At 37.2% G+C, this 13823-nt stretch overlaps 1 protein-coding gene across 7 annotated transcripts in view; it reads left to right on the top strand.

Annotated features, from left to right (window-relative positions):
* WDFY3 (WD repeat and FYVE domain containing 3) overlaps positions 1-13823 on the top strand; it is a 288188-nt gene that overhangs the window by 196883 nt on the left and 77482 nt on the right. For all 7 annotated transcript variants that reach the window (XM_074950515.1, XM_074950519.1, XM_074950513.1 and 4 more), the window contains 3 exons: positions 1591-1711; positions 3361-3578; positions 10939-11174. In XM_074950515.1, the coding sequence (XP_074806616.1) occupies positions 1591-1711; positions 3361-3578; positions 10939-11174 (575 nt within the window). The remainder of the gene's footprint in view (positions 1-1590; positions 1712-3360; positions 3579-10938; positions 11175-13823) is intronic.

The raw sequence follows: 13823 nt of genomic DNA, 5'->3' as shown, positions 1-13823 counted from the left end.
CAAAATGTTTCAGAAACACCTGATTGCAGTAGATCACTCCCACTCTTCTTTTTTCTGCAAACACCTATCTTTGGACCTTTATGAACCCACCCTCTTTTTTTTTTTTTTAAACTTCCCTCAAAACATGCTTTTTCTGCAGAATGTAAAAACCTGATTTTCGTCTTTGTGCACACGGATAGGTTCACAAGCTGAAGTGAAGGAAGGTACAGTCGAAAGAAAGTACCAAACACTAACAAAAAAAGTGACACTTAAGATGCATTTATCAACTTCTTTCTTTAGCCCTTCTATCCTTGCATCTTCCCCAGTATCTAAGTCCCTCATAGGGGTTTTTGAGTTTGTGTGGGTTTTTTTTGTCATTTTAGATTTAAGCTCCTTGGGGCAGGATCTTTTTTATTTGTAGAGCACCGTGCATGTTTATGGCTCTGAAGGACCAACAATCAGTTAAGAATTTTATACTTGGAATATCTCTGCTTACTCCATGCAGAAAAATGGAACATTTTTTCTTAGGGGTGGCATTTTGAAACTCTGATGCGTTGTAGTGTGCAAATACGATATGGAAGTAGCTGGGCTGACATACTTTGGAATCTGTGCCTAAAAGAAAATGAAACTAATTTTACCCCTTCCTTATTTTGCAATAGCAGGTTTGTTGTCGAGGCTTCATAATAAGGAGCATATTATTCAATTCAATGACATTCTGTAGGGACAAATGCAAATTACTCCACTTAGAAAGGAACAATCAATTGCATATGTACAAAATGGGAAATGACTGCTTAGGAAGGAGGACTGCAGAAAGGGATCTGGGGGGTCATAGTGGATCACAAGCTAAATATGAGTCAACAGTGTAATACTGTTGCAAAAAAAGCAAACCTTGTTCTGGGATGTATTAGCAGGAGTATTGTAAGCAAGACTGAGAAGTAATTCTTCTTCTCTACTCTGATTTGGCTTCAACTGGAGTATTGTTTCCAGTTCTGGGCACCACATTTCAGGAAAGATGTGGACAAATTGGCGAAAGTCCAGAGATGAGCACCAAAAATGATTTAAAGGTCTAGAAAACATGACCTATGAGGGAAGGCTGAAAAAATTGGGTTTGTTTCGTCTGGAGAAGAGAAGACTAAGAGGGGACATCACAGTTTTCAAATACATAAAAGGTTGTTACAAAGAGGAGGGGGGAAAAATATTCTCCTTAACCTCAGAGGGTAGGACAAGAAGCAATGGACTTAAATTGCAGCAAGGCTGGTTTAGGTTGGACATGAGGAAAAACTTCCCAACTGTCAGGGTTGTTAAACACTGGAATAAATTGCCTAAGAAGGTTGTGGAATCTCCATCATTGGAGATTTTTAAGAGCAGGTTAGACAAACACCTGTCAGGGATGTTCTAGATAATACTTAGTCCTGCCATGAGTTCAAAGGACTGAATAGATGAGCTCTTAAGGTCCCTTCCAGTCCTATGATTCTATATATCCAAACTGACTGTATTTTGTTTTTTTCTATTGTTCAACCTGCTTTTAACGTCTGGTTTTATTATTTTAGACTGCACTTGTTTAAAGCTATCTGCTTCGTATTCCACTTAATTTCTGAATTTTATGTTTAGGAACAGAGGAGGATTTTGGAGGCCTTGCTTCTGCTAATCTTATTCTTCTGCGGAACAGACTTTTAGATATCCTTCTCAAACTTGTATACACGTCTAAAGAAAAGACGAGTGCTAACTTGCAGTAAGTATAAATAACTCATCTGATGGAGAAGAAGGAGGTAACTGTAATAGTGGGTTTGATTTATGATAACAGGTAAAGGGGGAGAAAGTCTGCTGAGCCACACTCTGGTCACTGGTTATACTGGTATAAATCCAGAGGAAATCCATGAAATTAAGTGAAATTATTCATAATATACACTGGTGTCACTGAAAGCAGGATTTGGCTTTGGCTACACTAGAAAAAAATCAGATATGTAGTTCTTCAACTGTGTATTCCCACCTGTGGTAGCACTAGTGTAGACACAGTGTGCAATTGTGTTTTTTTTTTTTTTACTGTCTCATCTAACTTTGCTCTTCGTCCTCCAAATCACCCTCTAATTGTGCTTAGATAGTATGATGGTAAGAACACCTGCACCATGTCTGAGCTACAAAGTCCACTGTTGTTGCTACCACAGGATGGAGCTGCACTGGAGAAGAATTCTGTGGACTCTCCCTAAGAGAAACAAAAGTTTTTTGTATTTTATTTCATGAAATAACAATTGCAGGGATTCCATCTGTTCATTTTTAAAGGTGGGGGTGGGGAGGGAGGAGGTGTTCAGTTGTGTGACTTCACTGTTTGTTTGTTTTTTTAACCCTTAATCTCGACAAAACCAGGTTTCGGATTTCTTAATGCTCTCCTTAATTCTTTATTTATAACTTTTATATAACAACTTCACATACAATGATCGAGAAAATACAAAATATAAAAAGACAAGCCATCCACATTTACAGCGAGAGGTGCAGTCAAATTCCAGAAAATTTAAAATTTAATTATCAAATAATCCCAGTATAAAAACATTCTCAATAACTTCATTAATTCTGTAGTATTAAAATCTATGTAACATTTCAGGTGAAAGCCTGTCAATTTATGGTTAATGAAACAAAAGAGCCATAAAGGAGAGCAAAAAGGATCTTGAACCCTGTGTGTCAAGTTTGAATCTTCTGGTTTAAAGGATTCTAACAATCACGCTACAGCTGCACTGAGCCAGTTTGATGTATTTTTGTGGATTACGTATCAGATTCAACTTCTGCCATAGCTTTTAGGCAAAGAATCTTAACCTCAAACATAATCTGGGAATTCAACAACTTGGGTTGTTCAAGTACATCCCAAATTTGTAAATGATATATGCTACATTTTTTCGTAAGTGTCTGCTTAACACTTTCCTTCTGCCTGTGCATGGCACAAAGATTTGATGTTTTCCAATTTTTTGAATAACATCTGTATAACTTTATAACCTGTAAATGACTCATATAAGAAACAGTTATATTATCTATATATATTATATTAGAAGTCGTAATTTGTAGACATAAATTTCCTGGTTAGCCTCCAGTGTCACATCAGTTTTTAGAGTAACCTCAAAGCCAGTTGTAATAGTCCCAATGACTATATTCTCAATCCTCCCATCCCACTGAACCAAACAAATACTGACCACTCTGTAGTAGTTACTGCTAAAGAAATCTGATTGACGGTCCCTTCTGTAGCAGGTAGCCTGAGAAACCAGTCCATGTTTTGACTGATTTTAATTTTCTCTGATGTTCTTGTCTGAATTTGTCTGATTTTGAAGCTTTCATTCTTGCCAAGCTATCCATTGTAAGAAATCTTTAAATATTTAACCTATTTTTTTTTATTAGGGCATCTGAAGAACTGGTCAGGACCCTGGGTTTTGATTGGATTATGTTGTTTATGGAAGAACATCTGCACTCTACCACAGTAACTGCAGCCATGAGAATTCTTGTGGTCCTGCTAAGTAATCAGCCTATACTCATCAAGTTTAAAGAAGGCCTCAGCGGTGGAGGCTGGCTTGATCAGACAGATTCTGTTTTGACCAATAAGATTGGCACTGTGCTAGGTATGAGCTTTCAATTATGATTTAAAGATGTGTCTTTTGATATTTTTATCTTCTAAGAATTGTGTGTTACTATTACAAAATTTATCTTGCAATACAGTGTGTTATCAAGTAGTTTTCAGTACTAAAAGGTTTGTTGTGTTGGTTGTCATGGTTGCTCCTTCCCATTATTTGTTTAGGCTATTGAATTTTGGTTTTCTTAAGTGAAAGGGAGATATTTTACAGACCACTCTTAAAAGTGGTATGGCCACATCATAATGCAAGTTTCAATACAATTTTCTCTTAGGGTGAAATTGCCCCCTCGCCTCCCTGCACAATGTCTAAATAACTAGATTTTGTGGGCCACTGGATCAATTTTGAACACCTCCAGCTTGCCCACAATGGCCAACACCAACTCTCTGTAGGTGGACGTGGTGTCCTACCTGATTATTGCCCTCCCACTAGTGCTACTGCACTGTTTGTGTTGTCTTGCTGGCCTTCTGCTTTTAGGGGAATTTCAACTTGAATGCCAGCATATAGCATTTCCTTTCATTACAAATGTGATTCTTTACAGGAAAACAGTGCTAGCTGTACAGTGTAAATCATCTCAACTGAGGCGGAAGACAAAGGCCACCTTCAGGCTTTTGTGGATGAGAAAATTGCACTTGATTAACTTAAGGTGTGATTTGAAACTGATTTAGTAGAACTAGAGTGAAAGGCTGTATGGACAATCATGTTTTGGTTCAAATGAGGCTTGTTTTGGTTAAGCTTAAGTTAATTAAGAACAGGTTTAAGCTAAACTGAAGCTCACTCTTCAACCAGACTGCGTGTGTCCACATGAGTTTACATCACTTCATTAACTCTGTCTGAAAACTTATTTAAGTATAAACCAGTGCAACTTTTGCATGTGGACAAGGCTTAACACTTTTAACTTGTTAAAGTGGTTTTGAATCAAGATGAAAGGAAAAAGTTACATGCCTATGTTCTGTTTATGATTTCTTCAGGGGAAAAGAGTAATGTTGTCTTACAATTTAATTTAAGAGTGGGATTTTCAAAAGCACTTAATGTTGGTCTAACTCTGCTCCCTTTGAAGTCAATGGCAGTTGACTTCATTTTGCAATGGGATCCTTAGTGGCATCCCTTCAAGGGATAGCATGTTTTACATATGAAGCTGGGAGTCAGACAACTGAAATTGAATTTCAGACTTTGTAACTAAATCACTCTGTGACCTTGAGTAAGTCACTGAAACTTGTCTGTTACTTCATGCATAAAATACAGTTGATAAAGTTCACCTGACTTCTCCAAAGCACTTGGCGATCAACAAATGAAAAGCAATATGTTACTTCTGTGCCTTTGTCTGATGTAATTATATCAAAAACACAAAATAATTCCTTAATCATTTCATTGAGCAGATTAAAAACTTTCATTCTCTTTTTCTCAAGCAACCGTGTTATAATTCTTCTAAAAGTGTCTGGTTGTTATATAGTATGCTAGTAAATACATAACAATGTTTAACTAATCTGCCTGGTTTTCAAGAGTTAGTAGAAATGGTCTCCTCAGAGAGGAGTTTTAGTAATAAGTTTGTGACTAAATCTCAGACATTTCAAAATAATAAAATCAGTACAACTGACGACTATTTAGTGCAATCCTCTGACTCAGACACAATTTTCCATTGTGAAGTCAGTGGGGTTACTCACGGTGTAAGTTACTTTAGGATTTGGCTCAGTGGGTGAGAGAGAGTTTTCATAAAGCAGTCTAGAACGATGTACAAAATTAAAATTGACTGTCATCTAGTAGTATGCATACCATTTGCCCAGTCCAGCAATATGGAATTTTACATGGGAAGCTTTGGAGTTTACAAGTCTTATGAAGTATTGACACACACTCTTGTGGGAATGGTAAGGAAAAATTCTTGCAGTTCTGAATTATGCCCAGTAGTTATCTGTTTTTATTCTATCGTGAAGAAGCTAGTATTTTTTCTTCTTTCCTTCCTTCCTGGGTACTCTGACTGGAGGTTTGCCCCTTTCTCCTTCCTGTCAAAGAGGGAGATTGTGACAAAACTCTCTTCTCATTAGGGATTAGGGAAGTATTGCCTTTCTGCTCTTTCTTTGGCACATAAGCGTACTTTATGAAGTGCTATGTATATCTATGGCACTCTGTAAGTAAGAGGAAGAGCACAAGATGACTGGGTAGCTATACAAGATGACTTGCCTGCTTATCAAGGTGACTCATCTCTAATGGACAGACAAATACATTTTCAGACTGATTGTGTGGTCTATAGTAACATAGAGAACATTGCACAGCTGTTCCATGGTCCATTATTTGTGCAAAATCTGGGCTAAAACTTAAATCTCATCCGTTTAAGTACTGCCCTTAAAAACTAAAACTGTATACCGCGCCGCTGTAAGCCACTGTAAGATGATGGGACAGAGCTCTTCTGTTGACTTAATTAATCCACCCCCAACAAGCAGCGGAAGCTATGTTGGCAGAAGCTCTCCAGCCAATATAGTGCTGTCCACCCCAGCGCTTAGGCCGGTGTAACTTATGTTGCTCTGGGGGTGGCTTATTCACACCTGTAAGTGACATAAATTATACTGACATAAGTGGTAGGGTAGACATACCCTATGTTTGATTTAAAGGTGGTTGACATGGAAACATAGGTGCTGGAACGAGGGGTGCTGCTGCACCCCCTGGCTTGAAGTGGTTTTCATCATATACAGGGTTGACAGTTTGGTTCAGTGGCTCTCAGCACCTCCACTATACAGACTGTTCCAGCCTCCCTGCATGGAAGATTGGTTATCAGCAGATCTCCATTAACATAACTAAGTGAGGGTTACAGTCTTTATCTGTGAGCCTCTGTTCAGTAATAAGACCTATTACAAAGAATAACTTGGAGAATGAGTTAAAATTTAGATGGAATACACAGTGTGGCTTTCAAATAATATGAGTACATTAGGTTTACTGCACCTGGTATGCTAATGTTGCAAGTTTTAAACCCTAGTTCATTGTAGTGTACAAGTCTCACAAGGGCTGTCGTGCACACAGAGAATATGAACACAAGCTTTTTGTTTTACATAGTTTTTTTTTTTGTCTTTTAGTATGTAGATGGCATATTCCTTATATATGTTGAGAGTAAGAATGACGTGCAAATTCATCTTTGATAGACCAGTTGAACTCTTTGAGTTTGAATTTTATGAAAGAGGATATGAATCACTCCTCTTTTATTCTGCGCTGAACTGTACTCAGCCTTTCCTAATAATACTAATGTGAACTGGTAAGTCATAGGCATATTTAAAATTCTGCTATTGAATGAGGAATGACACAAACTCCATCTGTGAATTTTAGGTAGCCTCAAATTGAAACTTTGAATTTGAGCACCTCCATACTTGGGGAAAGCTTGCATCTAGATCTGAATTTCATACCTCAGAGCCATTTGTACATTAAGTATCAACCAAAAAATAGAAAATAAGGTCTATTACACAGATGAAAAATAATTTTTGGCCCAAATTTTCAAACTATAGTTAGGCACCTACATAAACATGACCTGATTTCCGTAGGTGCTGAGCACCCACAGCTCCAATTTAAACTGTTCAAAATGTCTCTGTCTGTGGCTCTGATCTTCCGGTCTTTGATCCATATTCTCTTTCTGAAAATATGGCTGTCTCCTGCTTTAATATTATTTGTCTAATGCTGGCGATGTGTTAGGAATTGCATAATACACAGAGATAAAATATCTGCCCTAAAGAGCTTAAAATCTTAGACACACAGAGAAGACAGGATACCCAGGGAAATGCAGGAAAGAGAAAAGCTGTTTTTATAATTTTAACTATTTATTATGAACTCACGAGCATTGTGGAAAGACGGGTTTTAGGAGAGATTTGAATGAGAGCAGGGAGGTGCTTTTGAGAGTTGAGATTGGGAGATCACTGTTGTTTCTCATTTATTTTTGTTATATACAGGGCATTAAAAATAAATAGTTACTAGTAATTTTGGGTCCAGTCTTGCAGAGGAAATCTGTTAGGGTATAGATCTTTTATGTCCTCATGGAATTGCATTGAAGATAATTGGATTCCATGAGGCTGCAAAGGGATCTGTGCAGGTGAACCTTTATAGGACTGAACACAAGCTAGTTTTGTAGTAGTTCTAATGATTGGGAACGACTTAATATTTCAGTGCAGTTTTCCGTTAAGGTTATCATGATATAATTGTCTGAATGCTGTACCATAAACGTGTCCATAGGACTATAGGACTTTTCCATCATATTCTGAATTACAGTGGCAGTCAGAAATTGAACAAAGGCAAGTTATAGATAATCTTTTTATTGCAAAAACTGAAGGGGTCAATAAACAAGGCAAGCATTGAAGAATCAATCTTGGCATCAGGCCATGAGAGACCAGAGTCATGTGGGATAAAAGAGACACTGACAAGTGGCATGGTTCCAACTCCATAGCTGTCCTGCTGTCTGATTAAATTACAGGTGTCATCTTTTGTTTTGTTTTCCATGTATGGAATGTCTTCTCATTGTAATCTGGGCAGTGTTTTGAAGAGGTGACTTGGAAGGGATTTTCAAATAATTGGGGTTTTGTCCCTTTTGCTTCTTCATTAAAGAGGTGGGGATGTTGAATCTTTAACAAAAACACAAAAATCTTGTTGGACAGTAGGTTAAGTCGGACTTAACAAAACAAACAGTTCTTTTAAACAGGTTGACGAAAAAATCCCTTCCCCTCTGTTGCTCATTGTTCAGTCTCTTGACTAATTATGTCTTTATTCACTGGTTCTTTAGTCATAGAATTTTCCAGGTTAGACAAGACCTGAATTTCTAATGTAAAAATCAATATTATATGTGGTTAACAAAAATCTTTCAGACGTTTTATAATGAAGCAAAAAGGACAAAAACTATTTTCCACCACTCTGCTCCTTCTCCCCAAAGAAGAAAAGTCTATAGGTATGTCTCTACCTTGAGCAGGAGTTGCGATTCACAGCTTGAGGAGAAATATTTGTGGTATATCTGGTCTAGCTAGCACATTAAAAATGGAATGTAACCACACCAGCACAAGCAGCTGTCGGGGCTAGTGGCCTCAAATATGTACCTAGGGTCTTGGACAGGTAAATGCTCAGGGCGGCTAGACCATCCCACTGCTTGCACTGCTGCCGCTACACTCAGTATTTACCTCGCTAGCTCAATCAGAGCTACCCCAAGTATTTCTCCTCAAGCTGGGAATCACGCCTCCAGCTTGAAGTAGAGACATACTCTCTCTACCAAAAGTGTATATCTGATGTGCATCTGCATGTAATTATGAAGTCTGAATTGGTACCCTGCCAGGTATATATTCTTTCCAATATGGCTCTTTCTCCCAGTCTGATGAAGAGTGAATTTCTCAAATGACTTCCCAGTTTAGGGTCTGATCCAAAGCACGTTGAATTGAAATGGGACTCTTTCCACTAACTTGAATCGGTTTGGGATCAAGTCCTTATTTTGTCAGTCCTAACAGAGTTGTAGGCAATGCCTTTTATGTTTGTCTGCTAAAGTAACCACTTCTAGATCTGAAGTCATTTCAATACATCGTAAAATGTATCGTTCTGTACTAAAGAACTTATCCTCATTTTTTGAATAAAGAAAGGTATGAAGTTTTATTGAAAGCATACTTTGTTTTTTTAATTTTTCTTTGTAGTGCTTTTTCTTCTACCTACAAGATAGAATATATATTTTGTACTTATCAGTGAAATTTAAAACCCAGGTCATTCCTCTCTGTAAAACTATTTTATGCTACATTGCTATTCCTTGCAAAAATAAAACTATTAAGTCTCTTTGTTTACAGTTATTTCCCATAACATTTCCCTCAGGGTAGTAAACTGGAAAAATATAATTGAACTTTGAATTATTAATAAAAGATTAATTAAGTAGGAGAAAATTATGAAAAATAGAATGTATCTGAAACTGTGTTGTGAGAGTGAGCATTTTTGTTAGAATTCATGTCATACCATTTGTTTGGGTAATCTTTAATCATAATTTGTTGTATTTCTAAGATATGAATGTCAGACATAATTTGTATTTGCATTTCTTTTCTTAGGGTTTCAGAACGGTTGATGCTTTACAGTGTTGGCAGTTGTTGTTCATTTAGCATTCACTCTAAATACAGTGGAAAGCCAACTATATAGGAAAAAGTTTTCATTCAGTTAGAAGTTCTGGGGACATCACAAATAGAGACCAAACTTAAAAAGAAATTGGGCGGGGGCTTTTTTTTTTCTTTTTGTTTTAAATTATATCAAAGTTGGTACCCAGCCAGACTCCAGGTATAGAGATATGTATGCTGGTCCAAAACTTTTAAAACAAGTGATAGTGGTGGTATCTGATTATCTTGTCTGAATATGTCTATAATTTTTTTAATAAAAAACATTCAAAGGTTCCTAATGAAATAGGATATGAAACCATTCACTTAAAGGGTCACGTTTGTGAATTTCACGAGTTAGTAGTGAACATTTCATTACCATGTGATGGCTGTTTGATAGACTATGTAAAATGAGTTTGTTTCTAGTGAACAAAAGTTTACATCACAAATTATATTTGTAACTAACTGGCCTTGCTGATAATGTCAGCAGAAAGACCAAGTATCTGAGTAGTCCTGGAGACTGAACTAGCATCTCACTGTTGTTTGCTATACTTGTACCCTTCTTCAGAGTACATTTACCAGTGCTGTCCATTCAGCACTTTTCCCAATCACTGAACGTTTTTTGGAGCTGGGAGGAATTGGTATTAAAGGTGCAATGTAAATTGGCTCTTGTGGCTTCTGGTAGCTTTTACTTAACTCTGGCTCCATTTTCTGGTAGGAAGTGTAAATTAAGAGTATTTTAATCCTTCGTGCCAAGTTGATTTAATTAGTAAAAATTAAAACTAGTCATATATAAAATATCTGGAAAAATGCTTTAAATTCCATTCACTCACACTGGCAGTCAGACTCACGCTTTGTAACATAAACCAACTACTTGGGGTTACGATGAAACTTTCCTCCCTCTTGCCACTGGAATGTAATTATTTGGTATCCTTTATAGGAGTTTTAAACCTTCCTCTGAAGAGTCATTACTGGCTGTTCTCAGACCCTAGGTGGACCATTTATCCGAAGTAGCATTACAATTCCTGTGTTTACTGAGAAACTTGTACTATAACATCCATCTGATACTGTGAGGATTTTATGACTAAGTTTTTGACATTGATTTAATAATTGAAAAATATAAGTTGGTGTTAATATGAATGTGGTGTGTATGTATAAATTCATTGTTACTATTGTTCATTTCTAAAGTGCTCCCTTCTGTGCTTGAATAATTTAGTAAAAAGTGATAATTTGCATGCTAACACTTTTGGCTTTTTTATGTCCCTTTTTCGTAGGATTCAATGTTGGCAGGAGTGCTGGCGGCAGATCAACTGTCAGGGAAATTAACCGGGATGCTTGTCATTTTCCGGGCTTTCCGGTTCTTCAGTCATTTCTCCCTAAGCATACTAATGTACCTGCACTCTATTTCCTCCTCATGGCACTTTTCCTGCAGCAGCCAGTCACTGAGCTGCCTGAAAACCTGCAGGTCAGTGCACCTGTCAGCAGCAGCCGATGTAATCAGGGTTGCCAGGTAGGGATTATCGAGAAAGATATCAATATAATTCTGTGTAACACCAAAGAGAATAATGGATTAATTGCCCCTAAATTGATTCTGTAGTCAATTTATCAACTTTATATTCAGACGTTTGGGATTCAAATTGTGATGAAATGCTCTGACAGATGACAAAAACTGCTGCTATTATGTACTGAATAGATTTCTTGTAAAAGAAACAATATTGGGGGGAATTTTGTAAGAAATAGCAACTTGAGTCCCAGATTCTGTGTTCAGAGCCATATGGACTGACCCTGGTGCCTGTATGGAGTCCTCAGCTCTATGGTGGCACTAAGGGCCTGCCTGCAAAAATACAATTGTGGGAATGGGGTCAAAGGGATGATGTCATTGACTATGGCTTTGGAAACTCTGTTCAGAAACCATTGCTTTATTTCTAGAAAAGTGTTTTCCTAGGGTTACATACAGTGTTGGGTTTTTAGTAGGAAAAGGTTAAAAAAAAATTTAAAATCTTATTTCTAAAATGGCATCTAACTTTATGTAGAAAACCCAGTTACACTTTTGCCCTTCACAACATCCCCTGGCAACGAGTTCCAAAGGTTGACTGTGTTGTGTGAAGTACTTTTTTTGTTTGTTTTAAACTTGCTGCCTATTAATTTCATTGTGTGATCCCTGGTTCTTGTGTTATGTGAAGGGATAAATAACACTTCCTTATTCACTTTCTCCACACCAGTCATAGTTTTATAGACCTCTATCTTATCCCCCCTCAGTCATCTCTTTTCCAAGCTGAACAGTCCCAGTCTTTTTAATCTCTCCTCACATGGAACTGTTCCACACCCCTAGTCATTTTTGTTGCATGTGTCTGTACTTTTTCCAGTTGTAATATATCTTTTTAGAGATAGGGGAACCAGCACTGCACATAGTATTCAATGTGTGGGTATACCATAGATTTATGTAGTGGGATTTTGATATTTTCTGTTTTATTATCTGTCCCTTTCCTAGTGGTTCCTAACATTCAGTTAACTTTTTTGACTGATGCTGCACATTGAGCAGGTTTTCAGAGAACTTTTCATGATGACTCCAAGATCTTTTCTGAGTGGTAATAGCTAATTTAGACCCCATCATTTTGTATATAGTTGGGATTATGTTTTCCAATGTGCATTAGTTTGCATTTATCAACGTTGAATTTCATCTGCCATTTTGTTATCCAGTCACCAGTTTTGTGAGATCCCTTCGTAGCTCTTCACAGTCAGCTTTGGACTTAGCTATCTTTAGTGATTTTGTATCGTTGACAAACTTTGTCACTTCACTGTTCACCCCTTTTTGAAGATCAGTTATGAATATGTCGAACAGCTCTGGTCTCAATACAGATTCTTGGGGCACCCTGCTACTTACCTCTCACCATTGTGAAAACTAACCAATCATTTCTCCTTTGGTTTCTATCTTTTAAGTTATTACTGGTCCATGAGAGGACCTTCCCTCTTATCCCATGACTGCTTACTTTTCTTAAGAGCCTTTGGTGAGGGATCTTGTAAAGGCTTTCTGAAAGTCCAAATACCCCCCTCAAAGAACTCTAATAAATTGGTGAGCCATGATTTCCCTTTACAAAAGCCATGTTGACTCTTCCCCAAAATATTGTGCTCACCTATGTTTCTGATGATTCTCTTCTTTACTATACTTTCAGCCAATTTGCCTGCTACTGAAGTTAGGGTTACCAGCCTGTGATTGCCTCTGGAGCCTTTTTTAAAAATTGGCGTTGCATTAGCTATCTGCTAATCTTCTGGCACAGAGGCTAATTTAAGCAATAGGTTACATGCCACAGTTAGTAGTTTGACAGTTTCATATTTGAATTCCTTCAGAACTCTTGGGTGAATACCACCTGGTCCTGGTGACTTCTTATTGTTTAATTTCTCAGTTTGTTCCAAAACCTCCCCTACTGATGCCTCGATCTGGGATAGTTCCTCAGATTTGTCACCCTAAAAAGAATGACTCAGTTGTGGGAATCTCCCTCACATCCTCAGCAGTGAAGACTGATGCAGAGAATTCATTTAGCTTCTCCTTTTCTTCCTTGAGCATTCCTTTAGCACCTTCATTGTCCAGTGGCCCCACTGATGGTTTGGTAGGCTTCCTGCTTCTGATGTACCTAGAAAAAAATTATTTTTTGTGTCTTTTGCTAGTTGCTCTTCAAATTCTTTGATACAATATATGCATGTCAGGGATTCGTGTATTTCAAAAAAAAAAAAAAAAAAAAAAAAAAAAAAAACCAAACCCTAGGATGACTGGGTTTCTGTGGTCCTGAGGGAAAATTCCTACTTTAAACTGACAAACTGCACTTTAGAATGGACTCAGTTAGCACCTACATCCCTTTACAAGCAGGAAATAGAAAACAAAAATTTGAGTAGTAGCTGTAGATAAAGATGTTCTTTTGAACATCTGGATTTGCATAATCATTAATGCATTATAGCCCTGGTCAGTAATGCTCTATCCTATATTGAGGCAAATCCCTAAAATTCCTTTAAATTAATTTGAATTTAGTTAAAGGAGTACAACAGCTTTAAATTGAAAGTGGCACAGTCAATTAATTTTTTTTTAATTGCAATTTAAAATCAGAGGTTGATCAGTGTTTGTTTTTAAAAACCTTATCATTTTTTGCTGGTCTTCAGTTTAGTT

This window comes from Natator depressus, chromosome 4 (assembly GCF_965152275.1).
Source record: "Natator depressus isolate rNatDep1 chromosome 4, rNatDep2.hap1, whole genome shotgun sequence".
NCBI classification, from domain to species: Eukaryota; Metazoa; Chordata; order Testudines; family Cheloniidae; genus Natator; species Natator depressus.
The sequence above is the reverse complement of the archived record's forward strand: the minus strand, read 5'-3'. Positions and strand labels throughout refer to the sequence as shown.